Source organism: Scomber scombrus, chromosome 7 (assembly GCF_963691925.1).
Source record: "Scomber scombrus chromosome 7, fScoSco1.1, whole genome shotgun sequence".
Lineage (NCBI taxonomy): Eukaryota > Metazoa > Chordata > Actinopteri > Scombriformes > Scombridae > Scomber > Scomber scombrus.
Window position 1 is genome coordinate 28,697,503 of NC_084976.1, and position 17,407 is coordinate 28,714,909.

At 37.4% G+C, this 17,407-nt stretch overlaps 1 protein-coding gene across 1 annotated transcript; it reads left to right on the forward strand.

Moving 5' to 3' along the window:
- Positions 1 to 1,198: 1,198 nt before the first annotated feature.
- On the forward strand, positions 1,199 to 16,609 carry LOC133984095 (cathepsin K-like). Its single transcript, XM_062423354.1, has 8 exons — positions 1,199 to 1,267; positions 2,565 to 2,688; positions 8,445 to 8,567; positions 10,131 to 10,283; positions 13,078 to 13,296; positions 14,954 to 15,119; positions 15,382 to 15,490; positions 15,711 to 16,609. The coding sequence occupies exons 2-8, from the start codon at positions 2,566 to 2,568 to the stop codon at positions 15,808 to 15,810; spliced, it is 993 nt and encodes a 330-aa protein (XP_062279338.1). The 5' UTR covers positions 1,199 to 1,267; position 2,565; the 3' UTR covers positions 15,811 to 16,609.
- Positions 16,610 to 17,407: the final 798 nt, after the last annotated feature.

The window sequence follows — 17,407 nt, forward strand, 5'->3', positions numbered from 1 at the left end:
AATGTGCTTTTTGTGATTTTCTGTCATTTATTTGCAGTGATTCTGTGATGTTTATGCAAAACATAGTAAAAGTTCCAAAACTTGATGTGAACATATGTAAAAATGTTTCCTGTAAGTCAAACGCCAGGGCTTCAAGCTGCTCCGAACACTTTATTTGCAGTTACATCTGCACAAACTTTCATTGTTTCATACTTTTTTGCAAAGGTTGTTGCATGGCTTATTTGCATACTTCAGATCAGATTTTGGCTCGAACATTTACAGAAGGAGTTTACATTTAGAGTAAAATCCATGAACAATCATATTACTACTGTCTCTAGAAGCTATCCAGTCAGAACAGAGTGGGCTCAATCAAAATATAGACCTGGAAATGTCTTTAAGTAGCCTAGTATGTGAAGTATTACATATAAAAAGCAGGGCTTACACACCACTTTGCACCATTCTCCTGCCATCTTTACTTCAATATCCTTTTAATTTCCTCTTGTAAAAGGGCTATTTTGCAGCTCCGGATTAAATAAAGACAATCTTCTCTTAGCTGTTGCTGTTAAAGATTATGTGACATTGCTGAGGAAGGATTTTTACTCTCTCATCAATCCCTGGAAGTGAATTCAACAGAGGAAGTGTCATGTTGCATTTTAATGGTTGTTACTTTGCATAAACATTAGGTTTGGGAAAAATGCTTGAGTTTCAAGCCAATAGACCGCCTCAGGGTTCATCCATTCATCTACATTAAATACAGAACTATTCTTTAAAATGCTTTAGTTTTTACTATTATTCAAACTAGTAAGTAAAAGCCTGAGTCTGGATGCCTTTCCCTGTTTGATATCATGTTGATTCATGTACATTACAGCCAGGAGCAAAGTGCATATTCAAGTTTTACAATGGTCTGATAAATTATACAACCGGCTTTTGAGGTTTGGCAAATAATACAGTCAAACATCTCACTTCAGTAAAAGATTCCCAGCATTTTTAAGCAGAGTCAGGCTGCAGCAGAGCACAGTGTTCACTGCTGGTCTCTGAAGTCTCAGACACGTCTGTGTAACCCGACACCTGACATCATCTGGTTCAGGGATCTTTGCTATCCGAGTGAAACCAAATGTAATTCCCCTACTTGGAAAAAAATGAAAAACTCCTCCCCATACCTGGAGCTCCCATCCTACTTCCTCAAACTCCAACAAATATAAAGTCACACACTGACCTACTTCGACATCAGAGGAACACAGCAGTGGACTCAAGAAGACTTCACCAAACTCTGACTTTTGGACTCAAGGTAAACAAAGTTGACTGATTTCCTGCTACAGAGCTTTACTTTCAGTTTTGTGATTTGCGTCTCCTGAAAGCCTAAAAGGATTAGAAAAGACTAATAGTAATGTGTTGCACTTGAAGTAAACCAACTTATGTGTAACTGAGCTTAACTGAACCAAAACGATGCAGAATTCATTTCATTTCAGAGCCAGTAAAGATTATGGATTTGACTTTTAAAATGCATTCCCTTTGAATTGAGGCTCAGTTAAATCCATACGTATTTTTTCCAGCTAAAAAAGTAATTAACCCTAATAGGATTAGGATTAGGCAAGAATGATTTTGACCCAGTTGCACCTTAACAGAAAAGGAGTTTTGGAAGTCAGAGTTAACGTGAAGAACTAATATAAAAAACAAATAAATATGTATATGTTTAGATAAATACTGATGCTTTATGTGCATTATGGATTATTTTTTAAAACATAAAGAAACTAATGTCATGGGAATTTCCACGCATATATTGTTTGGATAAACTATAAATGATTTGCATAGATCACAAGAGGCTGCTATTTAAATGATGGCATTTTCTCTGAATCGCTGAGGAGTGAAGCCATGGTAAATGCAATCAATGTGTGTAGGAAGCTTAAAATGTAAAGCAGCTCAGATCACACAGCGTAGACACAGTTTCATTTCTGCTTTCAGCTTCGGTAAACTGAAAGGGCAGTGACCTTTTCTAGAAACAATGGGCATAAAATGCAGATTTTTAAGCAGGATGTAGTAAAACAGCAAGGAGAAGCTGATAGAAAACAGATGGCAGGAAAGCAGAGAGGAGCAAAGGTGGCGCAAAATAGTTCACACTGGTTACGTCTGGAGAGCGCAAGAGAACCTTTCCAACATAACAACAACAAAGTAAATGTGTTTATGTCACTGTGTTTGACTTTTATATGTGGGTGGCTGCTACTCACAGGGCCAAATTTGATCGTTTTTGTGGGAAAAGACTTCATAAAAATGGTGAGAGTTCAGTATTTTTCCCCAGGCTATTATTTTTCCCCCTGGCAGAATGGAAAAAGCTCACAGGCCAGCAGTTGACTACTGGTTGGTATGCAGGACTTCCCTCTAAAAATCAGCTGTTGCAGGGGAAACATAAACCGGCATGTTTTCTCTTCAGTGACACAGGACTGAAACGCAGTGATTTAACAGTGAAACAATATAAACCTTAATTTGATTTCTCTCTGTGGAACAACTTTCTGACCACACTGAAAAAAATCCCTGGGTTTAATATAAAGATGTATTTGTTTTTGAGGCCTTTGCATTTGGTTTTCCAGGATGTTGCCGTGTGTCTGCGTGTTGCTGCTGGTGGCCTCAGCTCTGGCCCATCTGGATGAAGCCACTCTGGACGCCCAGTGGGATCAGTGGAAGGTCACGCACAGGAAAGAATACAATGGCCTGGTAAGTGTGTGTGCTCCTATCTTCGGTATGCATGTCTCAGCAAAAACGTACAAAGTGCACTACTATGCAAAATTAAGAATACAGTAAGGTTACAAAACAAAAGGGATCATAAACAGAAATCAGAAGCAAAAATAGAAATAGCACAGAAGAAAATATCATGAAGGAGAGGCAAATATATAACACTTTAAAAGGCCTTTTGTAAGTGTTAAGCAGTTTTTGCAAGATCAACATGAGAGGTATAGCGACTTAAAAAAGTCTTACGTCTGCACAACAGCACATAAGAGACGGACATACCAGAAATCAGCTTACAATAATATGCAGCAGATGTGGAACTGGGCACCTTCTGCTAACTGCATACTCACTGATTCATAGAAAAAGTGCTGTCTCAAGCTTTTAAAAACATGCATCATGTCAAAACATCTGTTTCTTAGTTCTGCACAAAAATGATTGATTTTGGGAATATGCTGCCTGCCCTATAGTGGGTTTTTTTAAAAATTCAAACTTGTTTTTTTTCTTAATCAACAAGTAGAAATTAGACATTTGGTGCACATCACTATACTAATATCCAGGGTTGCTATAGCATACTTGCAGGGCATTGTTCGTCAAATTCTCATTAGGAGCTGAGCCCCCCTAGAGGTCGGATCCTACAATCGCACCTGCTAATATCTGCATCCTCTATAATTCCTATTCCTAAACTTACTTTTATATATTGACAATGCTTTTGGATGTCTGGTGAGGACAGTCTCATGTGCCTTTCTCTCTTCAACTTGGAAAAAAAACCTCATCATTGCACAATTTCTCACTTGATCATCATCAAATTGAAACTGCACGATCAAATAAACATGTGAGCTTTGGTGGTGAAGCCTCATACATGGGGATCTGTGCAGACCAAGAACTTTATAGAGGAAGTTCATCAAACTGTTGCAACTGTCTTGGGATATGCACTTTTTGCAGAAGTTTAAACAACAGTCAGGTCAAAGAAAGAGGAAGCATTAATGGGAAAGGATGTCAAATTTTAATTAGAACTCTGAAGAATATGTGCACCATAGCTGAGTTTACTTTACAATTTCCTTCTACCGTACCAACTGTCAAAGTCTCTCAGCAGAACATTTTTTCCAAATGTCAGTGACTTTACCCCCTTAACTGTGTCTGTACTATATGTGTGAATGTGTAAACATTTATCTGTCTTTTCTTTTTACTTCTGTCTCCTTCCCTCTGTCTTAAAGTTGTTTTGCGTTATCACCCCTCTCTCTCTCTCTCTCTCGGCTTCAGTGAGTTGCTTGACATGTGGACGTCTTTGTGTTTGACTCACTGTCTGTCTACATCTGACTCAATTAAAAGGCCAGTCAGTCCATTGTTAGTCTCCTCTGTCTGTCAGCTGGCTTGTTTTTTTTGCTGTCGCCAGTCTGGTGTATATTTATGTGGGAGGATGCAGTTTTGCAGAGAGGTACATTCACTGTACAACCAATGCACAAATACTCAGTTACATATGTTTACTTTTGAGTAACTTGATGGTGATACCAAATCTATCTACCAAGCATTATTGCTCTGTCTTGTTGCCAATGTTCAGTGCAGTATGTTGATTGTGTAAATCATCATATCTGATAGGTTAGTTTATCCCTTATAATCCATAATGTTACTGTATAATTGCTGGGTGTGTGAATAAGCAACAGTTTGCTAACAAGCTCCACATATCAACTTTAAAGTGATGGTAGCGAAGTGTTGAGTTGCTTCCAATGCTCCCAAGAGGACAGAAATCAATTAATGCAGCTAATTAATTAACGAGCAGTAGATATTGCTACAGGTTGGCTGACTTTTGTTTTTAGAATTATACAATTATAGATATGAAAGAGGTCATTCAGTGTAATGTTTTCAAGATTCAAGACAACTTTATTAATCCCTTGAAGGGCAATTCATTTGACAGCTCGCACCACAACATACTCGTACACATAAATAACAGGATAAATCACAGAAGAAAGAAGAACAGTTGGCAGCTGTGTGCAAAAAGTACAAAATCAGTGTGCAAAATCTGCAAAATTTATGTGCAAAGTCTGCAGGCCCTTGTCCAATAAATAGTTCATTAAGAGGCAGCCTATACAAGCTCTAAATGATAAAAAATGCACTACAGTATCCAACTTCACAGTGCAATAACATACAGATACAACTGGACTTGTTCAGCAGTCGGACAGCAATGTTGGTACTTCGTGAACTCTGTTTGTAGAAGAAGAATTGCATTGCAACTTTATCTAGTCTCTCATGTACTAACGTTGTACTGCCAGAAAGTATTTTAGAATATTGGGTGGTGCCGACCCACCATAATATATAGATTGTCGAGCTACTTTTATTAATGGAGTTTGAGTGAATAAGACTATATCATCAGCATATAGACAACTTTTTGTGATTATTAGTACCAACTTTAATTCCTGTATTGTTTGTGTTCTGGTGTATTGCAAAGAAAATGGGTTGAAAAAACTAGCACAAATCCCTGTTGTCTCATTTCTTTTAACTGAAATGAGAGACTAATGTAGAAAAACAGTCTTCTGAAGTTTTCGGCAAAGTTTTTTAATGTTGAGGTTAAAGTTTAGAAAAAAGCCCGCATGTTCAGATATGATAGTGACTGTTTCTTTTATTTGAGGTACAGTAAGGTGTTATTGTTTATGAAAAAGTGACAATTTATGAGCTAGAGTACATTAAGGAGATTATTAAGACACCAGATGTTTTATCTAACCTAGTTCTGTGATATACATATATCATATTCTGACTCACATTAATTATCATTAATACATATTTGATTGATATTGTTGGAAAAAACCCATTTACAATCACTATGTCATTGTCCAGGAGAACATTTTTTATAGAATATGATGAATACAACAACATGTTTGAATGCTGATTTTTGATTGTTTTATTTTTTTAAATTAACCATAAGTGTATCAGCTGCACACATTTTTCTTTTAAGATGCTTTTTATTTCCATTTTTGTGCACTGTGGGTCACATTAGGAAAAGTCCGGCTAAATTCAAATTTAAAAAAATTGGTCAAATCTGATCCTGAACAGTATGTAAGGGTTAATGTTACTGTATATGAGTGTGTAAAAAATTAAGGAAGAGGTATTATTTCTGGTAATGCTGACTACGGCACATCCCATGATGATAAAAATATATTTACAGTCTCAGCTTTTAAAATCCATCTTAGTGGTACACCTTCTCTCCCAAAACAATAATTACTGCTGACAGATGTGTGTGTGCAATTTCTCCACAAAGAAACACACACGCACACACACACACACACACACACACACACACACACACACACACACAGCAGCTACTTATTCACTGTGAGTCAGAGAATTATTCGTCATTTGCTGTAAATCTTTAATCTATAAAAACGTGATCACATTTCAACATTTTGTCTTTAACCACACATGCAATACTCTCTCTGTGCTGTAAATACTGAGGGAAACAACACCGACTAGAAAAACCAGAAATGTTTTGGGCGGCACTGGTTGCTCTACTTCCTTGTTTTGGCCCGGAGTGGAAACAAGACAGATGGAGTTAGAGAACAGAGAACCAAAAGTAAAGCAGGACATGCACAATGAGAATTTACTGTGACTTCATCTTTGTCATCCTCAGCCAGTAATTCAAAGAAGATAATTTCCAAAAGGCTTGAAGACCCACTTTTGCCAAACTGGCTTTGTCTCCTTGTTTATACTTTGAATCAAAAAGCTCTTTTATGAGGACGTAACCATGCATGCACAGGCCTTTCAACCAGTCTGATCAACTGAAATCACAGGGACAAAAACAACATGTCATCCTTTATTGTAATGTAGTGTAAAAAAGTTAATTGAGGTCAATTTACATCAGCAGGTGTTATGGTAAATTTCTAAAAGGGGAATTTCCTAACAGCTTTAACCCCATGTATCAGTTTCTCTGTGAGTAAAATTCCCAGTTGTTTTTTTTTCATTCTAGTTTTTGCCTGAAATGTAGTTTAGCTGATGTTGAGTTTCTGCATCTGTTATCCATCCGCTCTTCACCTCCAGCTAAAGGTCATCGCTCCACATCTGTGGAGTGTGTGTGTGTATGTTTGTGTTTGCATAAGTGCAGTTTATCTACAGTATACTGCTGTATCTTTGTGCACATGCATTTATTAATTTGAATGTGTGTGCACTGATATGATCATTACTGTATGTGGTGCATATTTACATTATTATGTAGTCAGCATAAACGATGGCACAGCTCTCTTTCAAGGTGTTTTAATCAGTATTCCTCCAACGGTTCATCTAATTCAACCCACCTTGAACTGACATCAATGTAATACAATCAAAGTCTCATCATATCATTTGCATTTTCCATTAGTGGAATGGATATCTTGAGAAAAATAATGATTATAGTTATGCTAATGGTTGTTAAGACTACAGATACAACGCATAGCATAGATTTGTATAGGTAACCAACCAAGAGCTTGGCTGCATGTTATTCATATATTAAACCAAATATCAACAGTTTGCAAATAAATGAAAGACAGTTGCTCATGTTGACATTTCTTAGAATATACTAGACTCACATACTGAAATTAAAAATAAAGCACAAAGCAATGTCTTAACACAAATTGCATTGAATTATTATGTTGCTGTATGCTGTTGTAGGGAAGAGGGTTAGTGAATGTGTACTGGTTTAATTGGCCTAATTATTGAAATGGGGCTATAGCAGAGATAGGCTTCCTTTCCTTGCTAATTAAAAGGTAAACTTGTCCTATTTGCCCAGATTAATATCTTTCCGTTGTCAGGTATTGATGTAGGAAGGAGGGAAAGATAGGTTCACATATTTTAAAGTCTTTTTTTCAATCATCAGGTAACCATGGTAACCATATGGAACACTTAAACAGGTTTGCTTGCTGTAATAATTGGTCTTCTTCTTACTAGTCATTAAATGATTTCTTCTAATGTAGTGAGGGTCAAAATCATCTTCATTCCATGCAAAAAATGGTTAAAATGTGAAGCTAATCATTTCAGCTGTCCAAATTAGTCAATTCAAAGTGAATGTCTCCCAAAGTAATTGTCTTCTTAGTACACATTTCCCTTCTGTTTCCATTCCCAGGCGGATTTTTGTACATGATTAAAACTTTTTTCTTTTTTTGACCACCATCACTTACATTGAAAGCACATCAATGAGAGAGCTTTTATTGATCAATATGAACAGAAGGAATGATTACAACAAGAAAAACTTCTTTCAATATTCAACTGAAATTGGATCCAATATACAACTAACAAATCTGTAAAAATCTAGGAGATAGCAGGCAATTTGTTCACATGTTATCAGTGTTAAGATAGTGGAAAAGAAACAGCTTGTAGAGCCATTTTTGCATCTTACTGTAAGGGCTGGATGCTCCAAAGTTCAAATTTCTAGACTGAATATGACCTGAATTATACTTTCAAATGCTCCTCCAAATATTGACAAGAAATGGAGCCTTCTTTGTCTGACTTTGGAGAATTTGCAGTTGTTTTCAGTTCTATACAAGTGTCTAATGGTGCTGTGATCCTGTGAAACATAGCGGACATAAACTCCACTGTTTGTTTCTGTCAGTGGCCTGAACATGTTGTTCATCGCAGGTCTTCAAATCTCATCCTAAATTAGAAAGATAAAAAAGATAAAAGAGCAATTCCAAAGTTTCTCAAAGAAAGTTGATTCTCTCTCGAGGTGTCAACGTTTCTGTTTTTGTCTTGACATGAATTGAAATGAGCACTTTTGTTTGTCGCAGGATGAAGAGGGCATTCGCAGGGCCATCTGGGAGAAAAACATGCGTATGATCGAAGCCCACAACCAGGAGTCAGCGCTCGGCATGCACTCCTACGAGATGGGGATGAACCACCTGGGAGACATGGTGAGTACAGACACTGAGGCATGAATGCATTCTTGAGGTCTAATTTCTGCTCATATCTGATCTGATAGATATACAGACAGAATGAAAATGACCCTAAGACACACTCCCCTCCTAGAGTTATTTTACCTTGTTTGCATACTTTCACACTTTCCTATGTAATGCTGCAGACACCATGTTTGTGGCCTACAATATTTCTGGCTTCTCCTGCCATGACGGCAAGTTTTTGTCACCCTGTGGCACAGTTCAATCTGAATTGAGGCATCTCCCTAAATACCAGTCTCTGTTCCTTTTGCTCTGAGTTTTAATGTTATGATATCACTGGCTCGGCCCAGCTGCTGTGGTGTCAACATTCAAAGGTAAATGAAGTAAAAATTAACCAGCTGTCTAGCCAAGTTACTAAATAGCTTGTGTGACATTCACATGCCTCAGCATCTGATTTTGGATCACATATTCATGCTTGTAGATTAAATATATTCATATTTTCCTCTGGCTCTTAGCTTCTGCAGTCAGCTGCCGTCTGTGTTCATGCGTGCTGCATCCCAGTGGGGTGAAATAAAATGGATTTGGTGGCTTTAAATCCGCTGTAGTCAGTGACATGTATGTCAGCACATGTCATGACTGATAGTTATTTCTGCATAAATGTGTTGGCTGTAACAAGCTGTATATCAAAAATGGGTGGAAAGCGGGATGCCTAAAAGACAGCATGCCAGGGCTTGGGCTCATTTGTTAGTGGTAGGAACATGTACACATTCAAATGCTGCATAAATTGCCAATTTCATATAAGAACAGGTGGCTGGGAAACAAAGGATCCATTTCTATTTTAACAGGAAGCACTTCACTGAAATGAAATAAAATTAACAGATGTTTCGTATTATTCTTCCATTGCTGATCTCTCTGCTTGCAGACTGATATGTAATGAAAGCACTGGGTATTTCTGATATTTATAAATGGCAGGGTTTTTTATACTTACTGTTACATCCAGTAAATAGTACTGAAGTCACTTAAAACTGAAAATGAACAATAATTATCTGCTATTTCACTTCCCTTTTTCCTCTTCATGTCACTCTCTCTTCTACTCCTTCTTTTAAGCCATTGTTTTATAAGTCTTGTAGCTTTTTATGTATGCTTTGAGACATGTTCTGGTGTCCCTTTCTGACATCAGTACAGCACAGAAAAGTGACATTTCACTTTGGAGTAAATTGTGTAAAACCAATCTCTTCATGAAATACTTTTCACCCTCTGTCACCCTGCTGAATCAAATCCCCCCTCTCCTATATCTTCTTCAACTTGTTCTAGCCTCACATCTAAAGATAAACCCTCTCTACCTCTCTTCTCTCATCTTAAAACATTTTCATCGTACACGATTATTCTAGAAACCAAAGACAGTTTCATACCTTCAATTATCAGAGAGGTACAACCTGTAACTCTTGACTCTTGACCTCTAAACTCTTTGTTCCTTGTAATGGTGTTTGATCTAGAAACTCTTTCTGCTGTTGCACATGAGCACTTCAGCTAAAAACCTGTGCTGTAAAATATAATGTAGCTGTGTCTTTGTCCATGCAGACGTCAGAGGAAGTGGCTGAGAAGATGACCGGCCTGCAGGTCCCGATGAACAGCGATCGCAGCTTCACCATGGCCCTGGACGACAAGGTGTCCAAGCTTCCCAAATCCATCGACTACCGCAGGAAGGGCATGGTGTCTCCAGTGAAGAACCAGGTCAGAGCAGAGAACAAAAGATGTTTGTTTTTTAGCAGCTTTTGTCTGTAAAAAAAAAGGTGTACAGTTTAAATAGAAGAAGAAATGGGTAATAAGCATGAGCCATGATGGAAAAGTCTGCATGAACAAGAGAGGTATGCCTGAATGGAGCGAGTAAGATCCTTAATCAGAAACATATTCATAAATGTTTGATTCATTTATAAGAACATTCTCCAGGTTGATACTGTTGAATGTTACACAGGCAGTAAGAACAATATTGGTTTGCTAAATATTATCTAAAGAGCTGAACCAACAACATAGTTGAAAATCTGCCCAGTGTCACAGTTCTAGGAACTATAATAATAAACAAAACACAAGGAATGACTGGGCTCATTCAAGAGAACATTTCAACATACTGATAACAGATTATAAAAGCGATACACCTAAGCTAAACCATACTGAAATGACTGAGTCATAGTTCCCCAGACCAAAAACAGGATCAAGCCATTGTGTCACGTAGGAGGAAGTAACTGTCATGTTACCATTAACCTGGCAAGACAACAGACTCACATATTTCTGTTGAATTTTGACCTGCGATGGTGTTTGTTTAATGGAGAAAAAGTTCCCAAAATCTTCAGAAGGAAACAGAAAACATCATGAATTTCTGTGGCAAAGAAGCACAAATAATGACATCAGCTGGGAAAAGGTGAAATACAAACATACCAAAAGGTGTAAACAAAATATGAAACACATCAGCAGCACAGCACAATGAAAGAAAATAGATTATCAATTACCCACATATGATAAAATATATATAGGGAATGACCAATAGGGGGAACAAAAGAAGATAATTATGCACAATTATGAAAATATAATTATTATTTCATACTTTCACTGAAACTCCAGATTCTGTTTTTTTTTTTCTCTATCTTCAGTTAAAAGAAAGCTTTTTTTAAAATCAAATTAGTTATAAAATACTTTCAAACATCATTGCGTGAACTCAAGAACGTGTTTTGGAGATACATGGTTTACACCAGACATCGAAAAGAATTTATATTCGTCACTGCTTTGAATTGAAATATTCATAAACCTCCACCAGCATGTTTTAGAGCAGCACTGTGTGACCTTAAAAAGGCTGAAATGCATGAGATTCAGAGTATGTTGTGTAAATATTTTCATTTCTAAAAGCTTTCAGAAAAATACCTTGAAACAACCTCCAGTGTATTTCCCCCCCTGTCAACCTTCCCTCTGCTCCTGAAATGGAAAATGAAGCACACAATCCCAGTTAGAGTACGATCACATAACCCACTGGAGGAAACAGCCTGTTCTCACTGCTAATGGTCTTTGAAAACAAAGAAATTGATTTGGTTATTAAATATAATTAGTCATTATGAGTGGATTGGGCAGCTGGGGCATTATTTATGTAAACAAGGGTTGAGCAGGAAGTGCATAGATTGTAAATCTCTGCCTCCTGCTAACAGGCAGATTAACACCAGAATGATGTCATGGTATCTAATGAACATCAGGGCTGATAACGAAGCACAGAAGGCTCAGTAGGAACGTTTTTGTTTTTTATGTAATGTAATGTAAGGTTTTTATGTAAGGTTTGTTGGCAGTGTGAGAGGTATAATGTAATGAAAATACCTAAATGTACATTATTTGGCAGGTTTATTAACTAAGGCTAAAATTAATAGTCTTTTTATCTCATCTGGTTTAAGAAGTTAACTGGACAAATTTAAGCCTGTTTTTTATTACCAGTATTATGCAGTTTAACATTTTGTTTCAGTGTTTGTCACTTTGATGTCAATTTATGTGCAGGATTTTGACGCCCTCTGGTGGATGCAAAACAAACTACAGCAATATACAGGATTTATTGAGCTGCTCTTCGGCTCCCTGTTGCTCATGAATTATACAGCAAACTGACTGCACTCTCTGCATACTAACAACTCTGCTGCTTCCTACCAAGCACACTTTATGATGACTGGATTTTGTGTTTGATGTTTCAACATTTCACAGTTAAACCAGAGCTCAAAGCCACACTAAGAAGAACTCAGTGTACTGATGTGATTACATATTTAAAGTTATTAATTGGGAGCAGCATTATGGTAAAATCGTTGCCTCGAGGAGGAGCAGCAGAGGTGGTTTAACCCAAGGCCAGGCAATAAATAAATAGTCAGACAATGACTAATTGAACACAGCAGCTCTGCTCTCCAGCACAGGTTCTTTGGAGGAAAACGTGTTAAATTCTGTTTCATATGTCAAATGATACTTTTTTCAGTGTATTATTGTGTGACGTGCACACTAGTGTTACAAACAACTACACTATCTTTGAGCCAACAAACCGAACTAAAGTTGTCAAAGTCTGCCCTCCAGTGGACACACAGGAGAATGCACTCACCACTTCTGAAGATAGACTTTTTAAATATTGCTTAAAAAAATGAAAAGTCAGAAACCTCTTTTTTAAAAATCTTGCAGATAAAATATGTAAAGGAGAGGAGGAAGATTTAATTACATTAATCATCCTTAATAAATCTGATTGGGATACCAAATGAAATACACCTTAGAATAAACAGAGTTGGCATGATTTGGGCTTTTTTAAAAGCTCTTTCGTGGCATTAAAATTGCACCTTAATTTGGAAGCTTTCCATTTCCATTCAGCATGTGTAGTTGCCCTTCAAAAGCTGCAGACAGTCATTAACCAGAGTGGCAGCACTTGTTGCATGTATCTAGTAGCTAGCTCCACTGTATCAGTCTACTTACATACTGTATTTCTTCTCTTTTCATGCCATGTAACCATCAAAAACATGTCTTGCAGGGTTCATGTGGCTCCTGCTGGGCCTTCAGCTCTGCTGGTGCCCTCGAGGGCCAGTTGGCCAAGAAGACAGGACAGCTGATAGACCTCAGTCCTCAGAACCTGGTGGACTGCGTCAAAGAGAACGACGGCTGTGGAGGAGGATACATGACCAATGCCTTCAAGTATGTGGAAGAAAATGGAGGCATCGACTCTGAGGAGGCTTACCCATACTTTGGACAGGTAAGAAAGTGAACTGTTATAGGGGCAATACTGGGGAATTAACTAAGAAATATCATATTAATCCCAGACTTTCCTTTTAGTGGGTCAAATTGCTGTGCAAACAAACTTGCAGTCATCTGTCCTGAGGTTGAGGCAAAGCACTGTCCACATGAACTGAGGTTCACCACATTTAGTTTTGCTTTCCTCTCGCATGTTAACACTTTGTTCCTTTGCCGTCATTAGTGAGACTTCCTGTTCTGTGGCAAACTGCCACTTGACCCAGTTTCAATCCCCATCCTATGACCAAAACCCTTATAGACTTTAATGTCACCTGGATGCATGAGTGCAAGATGGAGTGAAAATGATAATGTTAATATTTCAATTAGTGTTTGACAACATCTCTAAATTATTACTTTAATAGTGTCACAACCATCCAGCGACAGGTCAGACCTGAAGAAAAAGAAAGGTATAAAATCTTCAAGTGTCCCAAACATCATTGCAAATTCATTTTAGGGAGACATTTTGGATTTGTCAATTATGTCCTATCAATCATTTCTCAATTACTGTAAGAGAAAGCTAGGCTATCTGAAGATACACAAAAACACGATGTAAAAACAACACTAGGCAGATTTAGTTAATATATGACAGGCCAGGCTAGCTGTTTGCTCCTAGTTTCCAGTCTTTATACTAAGCAAAAATAAGCTATTTCTTTAACACATTGGTTACAAAAGATCAAGTCTGGGAACAACCAAAAACATATAAATGATGACAACTTCTTTGCCTGTTTACCGTAATAGAGCTGCTGAAAAAGACTGAAACCAAAGTGGTTGACAGTTCCTCACTTGGCTGTCAGTGTGTCACGCGTAGCTCAGATCACATGTTTGAAAACACAATAGGAAGAAAATTCATAAGCCTAATCTAGCAGATATTTGACTGTCATGTAAAGTGACTCAGCAGAAATGATGAAATGGAAACTCTGTTGTCTTACAAAGCAAACATAGCTTCCTCTTGAGCCATCTACATGTGGTGAGAACTGCTTGTTACTTATTAAAGGCTGCAGCTTCCTCACTGTGTGGGTGCTAAGAATGCACGCAGGGTGTGATCAGACACATGAGAAATATACATGTGACTGAAAACTCAATAATCACAATGTTCGGTGTTCAGGGGTTATTTTTATAATCGCTTTATCTGACAGTTATCTTTTTGGTTAATCTGTTCACCATTTAATCGGTAAAACAAATAGAACAAATAGAGAACTTATTTGGCAATTTCCCAGAGCCCATGTTGACGTCATTAAATGTCTTGTTTTGTTTGAACAATAGTTGAAAATGTTACACAAGAAAATGCATGAAAGTGTCAAATTTTAGAACCTTGAACTGCTAAATATTTGCCATTCTTGCATGAAATTAAGTTGCTGTTCATTTTCATGGACTAATTGTCGCAGTTCTTTATTACTACAAATCTTGTAACATTCAGGTTGTTAACCATGACTGTGCTGTATGTAGTTTACTGACACCACATCACAGGATTACTAGGTGTTGACATTCAGGTAACACTGTTATAAAACTGTTTTTTGCAACAAATCTTAATTCTTGTTTGACTATTTTATCAAGTGAGAATTAAGAAATCAGAAACAAATATTTTCAGCATTTTCCCCCCTGTTTTGTCTTGTCTGCAGGACCAGCCCTGTCGCTACAATTCATCAGGCATGGCAGCTCAATGCAAAAGCTACAAAGAGATCCCAGTAGGAGATGAGCATGCGCTGACTGTGGCGCTGTTTAAAGTTGGTCCAATATCTGTGGGCATCGATGCCACATTGAGCAGCTTCCAGTTCTACCAGAAAGGTCAGTGACCCTGTCTAACGTCTATTTTCTGATAACAGATACTGAAAAAATACAATTCTCATTATGAGAGATTATGTACATCATGTCAAACACATTTAATGTTTGCAAGATGATTTTTAAAAGGGGAAGCAATATAAAAATTGTATGACCTAGTCTACACTGTACATAACGGTTCACTGATACACTTCCAGCTCTAAATCTTTCCTGCCGTGGCCTCAGGTTCACACAGGTCGCTCACTCTTCCTCTCTGTCTTGTGCCCAGGTGTTTACTACGACCGCAACTGTAACAAAGATGACATCAATCATGCCGTGCTGGCAGTAGGCTATGGAGTCACCCCCAAGATGAAGAAGTACTGGATTGTCAAGAACAGGTGGGATACACATCACCTGTCTGTACAGCATCAGGTGGCTCATAACACCACCAAAATGAAACAGCAGCCTGTTTGTTCGTGTAGCGTAGATTTTGATGGCTTCTGTCGGCCGTATTGGTGACAAACTGATGATGAACTGAAATATTGTTCAATTTCTGGTGATGCTCAACTCCTCTCATGTCTTTTTCTCTGTCGTCATCTTTTGTCTTGTCCTTGACAGCTGGAGCGAGAGCTGGGGCAACAAGGGCTACATCCTGATGGCACGTAACCGTGGCAACGCCTGTGGTATCGCCAACCTCGCCAGCTACCCCATCATGTGAGGAGAAGAATTTGGAGCTCAGGGGAAGACAAGTCAGATTGAAGGGACTTTTCTAAGACTACTGCACACAAAGAATACACTTGGAAATGTACGCAGAGTTCATTCGAAAATGTCAACAATCACTACACACAAATACAGCAGATATTACTTTGTTTAATAACACATATTTGAATTACTTTAGTGTACAATGAAATAAAATTCAAATTGGACTTATTTGTCTTTTGGAATAAACTCTTCTGGTAACGAAAAGGATTAAATGTTGTGGAGTCTTGGATTGCAACGTCCTTAAAAATGTCTGAAGATGACGTTTAGTTATCTTGAGTGAGTTGAAGGACTTTGAACTCTTAAAGTCTTTTCAGTTGTATCTCCAGACCAACAGACTTCCATGGTGGTCTTACCTCCATAAAGAAACACATATACTTTAAATACCTCCAGGATAATCTTAATAGTTACCCAGAACTAGGGTGTGTTTTGTGCCAAAGTGCCAAGTTAAATCTCCAGACCCATCAGGCACAACCAACATTTGGCATGTAGGCAGTGATAGATTCAGTTCCAGTTTTTAATTACAGTTTGTGTGAAAACCAATAAAGTTCAAATTCAGTGTGACAGGAACCGTTGCTGGGCAATGGGAACTCCTCCTTTCCTGTTGATGCAGAGGGAAGCCTCTTCCTTTAAAAATCGTAACCAGTTTGTCTTTTGATCATGTTGACTTTTTTTTGTTGTCGTTCTTGTTCTGTTCAGCACTTTTCTGATGATTAAACTGTAAATTGATGTTTTCTATGAAATTGAATAAAGGTTTCATTTTGAAATTGAATGCATCATTTTGATTTTTTATTATATATATTACAACACAATGTTTATGTGACATTGCATCATGTGAATTTGTAAATGAGCAGTGATCAGATCAGCAAATGTGATATCTGACAGCATAAAAGGAGAACAACCTGTTATCTCTAAACACAGCTGTAACAAGGCCAGGGTTCATTGAATTTATTAATTGTAAGAAACTCATCACAGGTTTCAGTTTGTCAAAGTAGTCACATAGTTCAATGAATATATGCCAAATTGTTGCACCACACCTTTTAGTCAGTGTCATGTTATTAACTAAGAAGATTAATGTTTTTCTTCTTGCAAAATGTTTGCACCATTAAACAGTTTATGTAAAAGTTAAATTATGCAAAATGCATCCCAGAGAGTCTGTACAACTGAAGAGAAGAAAAGTTTTTTAAAGCTGCCTGAAGAGATAATTCAGACGTTCAGAAAAATATTTTCATTAAATTAAAGAATGAAAAATAATTTAAGTTTTGCTGCTTCTGTTCCAAAAAACCTTCTGATTTCTCCTCCTGACAAGAATAGATTTTGGCATAAACATTGTGAATCAAGTCCAGAAAACTAAACTATTTGCTAATCCTCACAATATATCTTATAAATGTTACAGTTGATAATATGAATAATATTTTGTAGTCCCGAATTATGTAAAAATCTATAAATCTAAAATGATGTATAGACCTGTGTATACAGTATTTTGGTATCATGCAGTAGGAAGGCGGCTATAGAAGCATAATGTCATGATTGTATAAATATGTGAAACAAAACAT

Bases quoted from the DNA above. Each gene is read 5' to 3' on its own strand.
- LOC133984095 (XM_062423354.1), top strand. From the start codon at position 2,566: ATGTTGCCGTGTGTCTGCGTGTTGCTGCTGGTGGCCTCAGCTCTGGCC. The intron at 2,689-8,444 runs GTAAGTGTGTGT...TGTTTGTCGCAG, and splicing joins GGAAAGAATACAATGGCCTG to GATGAAGAGGGCATTCGCAG. The intron at 15,120-15,381 runs GTCAGTGACCCT...TCTTGTGCCCAG, and splicing joins CTTCCAGTTCTACCAGAAAG to GTGTTTACTACGACCGCAAC.